The sequence below is a fragment of the Homarus americanus genome, unplaced genomic scaffold (assembly GCF_018991925.1).
Source record: "Homarus americanus isolate GMGI-L3 unplaced genomic scaffold, GMGI_Hamer_2.0 scaffold1750, whole genome shotgun sequence".
In the NCBI taxonomy this organism is placed as follows: Eukaryota; Metazoa; Arthropoda; class Malacostraca; order Decapoda; family Nephropidae; genus Homarus; species Homarus americanus.
Genome location: NW_024730095.1, coordinates 50001 through 57747, shown reverse-complemented (window position 1 = coordinate 57747; position 7747 = coordinate 50001). Strand labels below are relative to the sequence as shown.

General features: G+C 41.9%; 1 protein-coding gene across 1 annotated transcript in view; it reads right to left on the bottom strand.

The window, feature by feature from the left end:
- Window positions 1–3471: 3471 nt before the first annotated feature.
- LOC121866891 (G-protein coupled receptor dmsr-1-like) overlaps window positions 3472–7747 on the bottom strand; it is an 8824-nt gene continuing 4548 nt past the window's right edge. The window contains exon 2 of the mRNA XM_042366627.1: window positions 3472–6882. Within this exon, the coding sequence (XP_042222561.1) occupies window positions 5800–6882 (1083 nt within the window). The 3' untranslated portion in view covers window positions 3472–5799. The remainder of the gene's footprint in view (window positions 6883–7747) is intronic.

The following is a 7747-nucleotide window of genomic DNA, read 5'->3' as shown; positions in this document are numbered from 1 at the left end:
TAATTACTCTGCAGTCATCAGTGGACCACATATTCATAATCAGCAAGGTCAGGAGTACCTGAAGATGTTGGAGGCTCTGTCTTCTTCGTTTTGCGCAGCAGCTGCAGCAGAAGCAGCCAGGCCTCTCACCAACCTCCTGTGGTACTGGGATCCTGCCCTCTCCCCCTCCCCGGACCCTTCAGTCGGGTTCCGAGCCAAGGAAGGCCGGTTCCTCATAGGGTGCCTGACTACTCCGACTCGTACCACGGGCGGTCTCATCAACATCTCAGTCCTAACAAAGCCAGGCCTTCATCAAGAGAGGAACTTCTCGCACCGACGGACCTCCTCTCTGTTAAGACACCTGATGACATCAATCAGGGGGCGCACAAGTGGGGCTCGGATCCCAGGACTGGTTTATGCACTGGCAGGGCCATTTTTACAGTGATGCGGCGGGGGACCTAGTTCTCTCTCCCCGTTCCGTCCTAGAGGTCGACGACGGGCGGATGACTTGCGTTCGGGTAATTCGAGTTCCGACAGCTCTGCCTGTTGAGAAGAGATGGTCTCAGCCCTGTCAGGAACGTCCCTGGTCGCGGCCTGGACGCCTTCGACTCTCTGGCCTCCTGTTCCGTGCTGCCCACGGCAGGTTCGTCCCAGTGGCAACCTACAGGACGATAGGAGGTGTGCCGGAGGCCTGGCCAGGCCCTCTTTCCATGGGAAAAGGTGGGCCTGGACCTCCAGTCGATCTGGACAGGTTGCTGGAAGGAAAGCTCTATCATAACCTCCCCGTTACCGGCTCCTGTAGTGTTATCTCCCCAGGATGGCCTGGTGCCAGACGAGTTGATGGAGTTCTTGTGGGCTCCAGAAATTAACCCAGTCCTCCCTCCCATGGCAGGCCTCTGAGGTAGCTCAGGCCACCCTGACCATGGGCACCATGGAGAGGCAGAAGTTTTAAAACATTGTAATTGTAATAAACGATTAACTTCGTGTTCAGCAACAGAATAGCGACTGAATCACACCAATTGTTAGTTAAGTCTCTGACTTCATCGGTGTTGATTATCGTGGTTGTTATCTCTCTCTCTCTCTCTTCTTCTTCTTCTTCTTCTAGTTCCTGTCATCTTGACTATTTCTCTGTTGTACAGTCTCAAGTCTTCTCTTTTACTCAGTGTAAAAATAAACGCCTTGATAAATCTTTTGAGGCGATACGTTCACTCTACCCTATCGCTGCTGTCTAAAGCGAGCGATGTTTACATATACGATTGAAGTCATTTACTGAGCATTTCCTTGTTGAAAGACTAATATTATAGAACTACCAGTTATACAAGCATGTAAATTATATGTCCTTAGGCTCTTTATTAACTTTTTTTAAACTTGGGGATAACGAACACCAACAGAGATGTTTGTTCTCCCGTGTTCAAGACCCGGAAATACACATTACTCCTCTGTTGTTGTTGGTGTCTGTGTGTGTGTCTGTGTGTGTCTGTGTGTGTCTGTGTGTGTCTGTGTGTCTGTGTGTGCTGTATATGGGAGAAAGAGAGAATTTGAGGTTATCCTTATATACAAACTATTAAGTCTAGGAATATGATATCTTTCTTGGGTAATTGTCTCATAAAACTCTAATGATATCTTGTCACTGTGTTTGCCAGTCTTTATTCTTACTGTGCTTGGAGGTGTAGTGCCGACCGCCTCTCCTTGCAACTATGGACTTTCTCTATCCTTACCTGACGTTAAGAAGAGTGTACAGGTGATAATAATTAGTTATGAACAGGTATACACAGGTCAATGAAAAGCTGGAGGAAGTTTATTGACTTTATTTACCTAATTTGATCACGATATTGAGTGTTAGTGTGTTGGGGGGCGGGCGGCCACCCTCGGGCTCTCTAGGGTCCCACCACACCCATCACAACCACCACTATCACCACACTATCACCAGCATCACCACCACACCCCATCACAACCACCACTATCACCACACTATCACCAGCATCACCACCACACCCCATCACAACAACCACTATCACCACACTATCACCAGCATCACCACCACACCCCATCACAACCACCACTATCACCACACTATCACCAACATCACCACCACACCCCCACAACAACCACTATCACACTATCACCAGCATCACCACCACACCCCATCACAACCACCACTATCACCACACTATCACCAACATCACCACCACACCCCATCACAACAACCACTATCACCACACTATCACCAACATCACCACCACACCCCATCACAACAACCACTATCACCACACTATCACCAGCATCACCACCACACCCCCAACCATTACCATCACCACTATCATCATCCCCACCATTACCACCACACCCCGTCACCACCATCACAGCAACCATCACCATATTCCCACCACCACCACCACCACAACATTACCCTATAGATGAAACAAATGGAAGAGAAGAAGAGAAGAAAACCATTGAAAAATAACATTAACAAGACATAAAAAAAACAAATGAAGAACCACATGTAAACAAAGAGAATGAAATAAGAGTGTAAAAGGTAAAATGAGATAAGAATGGAGAGATAAGAGAGATAAGAGAGATAACAGAGATAACAGGAGAACTTATGGACAGTGAGAGATAACAAGGTATAAAAATTAGTGGATAATACAATGTGATAACAGTAAAAGACGAAGAAAAGATGTGTATAGTGTAAGTCAATAATGAGAGGAGTTAGAATGTAGTTGAAAGTGTTAAAGGAAAAGATGATTTAGTGATAAGAAAATAAATGAGGTAATTAGAGAAGATACGAAGATAAGAACAGAGGACAAGAAAGGAAATTATAATAGAAATGAATAAAAATGGTGTATACAAGTGTAGTGAAATGATGTTAAATGATGGTGAGATATATGGTGAAAGGTGGTGAAGGAATGCTTGTGAATGGTGAAAGGCTGCAGTGATGGTGAAAGGCTGCAGTGAATGATGAAGGTTTTAAGTGATGGTGAAGGTTTTAAGTGATGGTTGAAGGCTTTGTAGTGATGGTGATCTATGGTGAAAGTGTTTAATATCCAACTGATAGTGATTTATTGATCCATTGATAGTGACAAATGGTGAAAGTGATCAATATCCTCAATAAACAACTGATAAAGGCGGATATAGTGAAGATGGTTAATGTCCGGAAGATAGTGAATTATCCTTTGATGGTGAGAGTGATGGTGAGGGTGTTCACTATCCAGTAGATACAGTGAAGAAGAACATGAGAAACGTAATATAGGGACTATGGAGAAGAGGAGACAACAAAACAAAGGAAATGAGGAAGCAACGATGATAAGAACTGGACATAATGAAGGGAAGGTTTAGTGAGAGAGAGAGACGTGTTCAACTGCCCAACTTCTTTTCATAGACAAACAAAACTTAAAAAGTAATTTAATTCACTCAAAAGGTAAAAAAAAAAAAAATACAATGATATCTATAAAAATATACAAATGAATCTACATAAACAATACATATCCCAAATAAATGACCTACAAAAATTTAATTGTGTAGAATACGTCTAATCATATATTACCTATAATTACTTTTAACAGTTTAGAAATTATAGCAATCTTAATAATATCTTAACAGTAAAACGACGTATATAAATAATTGTTAAGGTTTGTATGTAGTGAAGTAACGATCAGCCAGACGACATAAACTCTATATATATATGGTAATTCAGCTGTTTATGTAGTAATCGAGACTAATTAACTGCTACATCGGCGACCTAAAGATTTCTGAAGCTGAATTGAAGTGAATCTATCCAGCAAACATTGAAAACATGTGACTGACTATGACATAAATACGTGAATGACATTAACACCTGACGTAAACATATCTAAGAACGCATAACATTAACACATATTAAACATTTAGTGATGACATATTGTAAACATATTACATATACAAACTTGCAATAAACTGATAATACTTTTAATATTTTTCCATATATATATTATTATCATTACAGCTTTTATGTACAAAATAAACTTTTACTTTTTACATAGATAATAAAATACTCATTTGAAGAATATGTTATTGTACTCTTGGTAAATATTAACAAGACCTTTTGGGGGCCTAAATCAGACTGACATAGGAGAAATGTTGTTCCGGGTCGTTTAATTTACACTCTATTTCCTCCTCATATTCACAGGTTCATACGTCATTGAAATGTTGTTTGGGTCACTCTCATGTTTATGCAGCAGTAAGGAACGTGGTGTGATTTTTTACTATTGCATTACTAAACATTTTATGTATCGTAAAACACATATGTATCAATATAATCGGTAAGTAATAAATATAATTGTATATATATATCAGAAACATAGGTTAGTACAGGGTATAGCTAAATTCTGTCAGTATTACTATATTCTGTCCATACTAAGAGCTGTCCGCATTGCTAAAATCTGTCCCTATTACTAAAATCTGTCCTTATTACCAAAATCTAGGTGTATTAATGTTAACATATCTCTAAAACATCATTTAATCTATCAGTAAATTAGTGTCCTCCTATGTCTAGTGTCTCTGCATGACCTGTGTATTCTGTGGCAACTCTCAGACAACATGACTCTATACATGACATAGATACCATGGCACCTCTAACATTACCTGGGCGTGAGATCGAATTGGCTGTCTTTACAAGGTTTAATCTGCCAAGGAAACATACCAGTTGAGTTATCACATCTTGTATGGATTAATAACCTGCTCTCTATAAATCATTTATTTATAAGTAAACGAGATCCTAATTTACTTTCACTAAACTGTATATTGTAATGTCTAGGTTATTAGTTTATATTTACATGTGGTCTGCCATCATTGTACACAAAGATAAAACTCAACAAGCATTTCATTACAGTTCCTGACACAAGTAATAGAAATTGACGCTGAGCAAACTTTGGGCAAGAGATTAGTCGTAATTAATAGTTTGTTTGTCAGACAATTTGTTCAGCATTTAACTTGTTTTTTCTTTATAATTTGGATAGATTTTTTTCTTAAATACGGGAGTTGGAGAGAAGATGACACGGGGAGATACGGTAACGTTGTTCAGCTTCACTGTTCACTCGTGTTCAATTGGCTGTTCAGTCGTGTTCAACTTGACTGTTTACTTGTACTTAGCTTAATGGTTTTATCATGTTCAGTTTGAATGTTCAGTTTAGTTTAAAAATGGATGTTTACTCGCATTCATATTGATTTTAACTGTTGTTGTATATATTAATAATTCTCGTTCAATATGAATATTCAGTTTTGTTCGACTGAATTCATCACCGATGCTGTTCACTCATCACTGACAAACTGTTCAAAACTCATGTTCATTAATGTTCAACATGAAAGCTTACTTACGTTCTTGCACAATATTACACACACAACATAGATCCACCTATTACATATCACAACTTTGACACTAAACATTTTTTACTCATCTGAGAACATCTTATGTGTTGCAGTCAACATGTGTGCACGCGTGAGAAAGACTTAAAATATTATTCATTTTAGGCAACAAAGTGTATGTATTGCCGCAACAGTTTCTTAATATTAGTCCCGTTTTCAGCAGCAGATTTATTATCATAATCGTTACTTTAAAAATAACTTCAAATTGTGTAATAAATGTCTTAGGTTAGATCAAAGCGATGAAAGGTGTATATTTTCTTCCTCTTGGTGTGTGTGTTTGACACAGACATCATTGCTTCACTAAGTGGCCTCCATACAGTTTATATATATCTGCCAGACACGTATAATGCTTACATTTATTTATGAACCAAAAGGGAGGGACAGAGATCACCAAACTCTGGTGTGTTCCACTAGAGGTCTTCAGACATGTGTGATGCAGGTGTTGTTGCTCTCCGTGCCTGGGTCGGCCGAGGACATCGTCTTCCAGCTTGAGGGTAGCCGCGGCTTGCGGATACCCAGCACGGGCATACAGCAGGGCTTGAACAGCTCACTGAAGGTGTCTCTAAATTGCTGGCTCATGGCACAGTACAGCAGGAAGTTGATGGCACTGTTAAAGAGGACCAACATGTCCATGATCTCCCCGAGTTTCTGGTAGCAGGGGAAGAACCCGGAGTCTGGGATGACGGTGAGGAGGCCGAGGATGCCTTGAGGGACTTCAGAGGCAAGAAACAGCACGAGTATCGCTAGCAACATTTTAGTGACCCTGTCGGCTTGTCGTTCAGCATCAGCACCACGACCTGCTGCGTTTTTCATGAGCTGTGCGCGGCGTCTAGCGGCCCGAAGTAGCTCCCGGATGAGTGCGTAAGATAAGCCAGTGAGTGCGCCGCATGGTAGTAGCTTCAGTATTACCGCATAGATCCAGAAATTGATGCTATGCAAGAGCATGCCATGAGCCAGTGCCAAGTGGCTAACATTTACGATGTAAAGTGTGTGTCCTTTGTGTTCTATGGTGCTGATGGTGAAGGTGAGGTAGTTGGGGATGTTGCAGATCACGGAGCAGAAGAAGGCGGCGATACTGACGGTGTGTGTGCGTCTCATGGAGCACCAGGTGGTGTTATTCTGGGGGAAGGCAATGGCGATGTAGCGCCAGACAGCCAGAGTGACGGTGAGCCAGATGGAAATGGTGTGGAAGACCTGGGCGAAGTGCGCGTGGAACAGGACGAAGACGGCCCAGCCCCAGGAGTACTGCGAGGTGAGGGGGCGGCCCTGCCACACGTACTGGTGCATGGTGTAGGGGATGTACTCCACCATCACCAGCAGGTCCGTTACTGCCAGCCCCGTCAGGATAGCGTTGGTGGGCGACACCATGGAACGCCTCGTCAGCACCACCATGTTGATCACGTTGGCCACGGAACCAAACACACACACTGCCAGGGACATGCAGCCGTGCACTGCCTGGTAGCTCTGCCGGAAGTGGTCCCACCCCGTCGTGCTGCAGTAATCCTGTGTCAACAAAATAATTCATATTAGTCATAGGAATAATTATGCTAGTAATAGCAACATACAAACGTGACTGGTTATGACTTTTTCCAGTGACTAAAATTGTCTACAGAAAATCTAGAATTTCTTGTTGGAACTTTAACCCCAACCGTTCAGATGTTGATACGGTGCTGGAAACACTGACGCCTGTTTGAGCACTAAGTGTGACGCCAGGCAAAGTAACTTAACAGAAACTACCACTTGTGTGAAAAATCAGACATTGATCAACCACAGAATCACACCAACACGACGCCGCACTTATCACACACTCTTATTGAATCACTTTAACACGACCCATAAAATCCCACAAGTCACAATATTGACGCAGGTGATAATCTAATAAACCAGACGATGTTTTTTGCCAAATGTTTCACTTTAGATAAAATATCCCGAGAGGAACAAGTCGCTCTGAGGCAGGAAAAATATAGGGTAAGAAAAATCGTAACATATAATTAATGGCAAAGGAAGATTAAACCTTGAATAGGGTTTCAGCTGACAGGTCCTCTGGGAACCGTCTGAAATTGAAAATGATATTAAGGCAAAAAATCGTGGTACCATTTTCGCTGACACACACACACACACACACACACACACACACACACACACACACACACACACACACACACACAGACACACGTCGAGAACTACCTATACTGAGATTCTGAGGAACAACTTAGAAGTTATCTGACACCAACCTCCCTCCATCACCGCATCCACAACACAATAAATCTTCCATCAACATGCTGCTCCCCCCTCCCCTTCCACTCACCCCACTCACTAGACTCACTGTTTCGTGCACTCAAATTCTAGAGTGTTTTTCACCATAGTA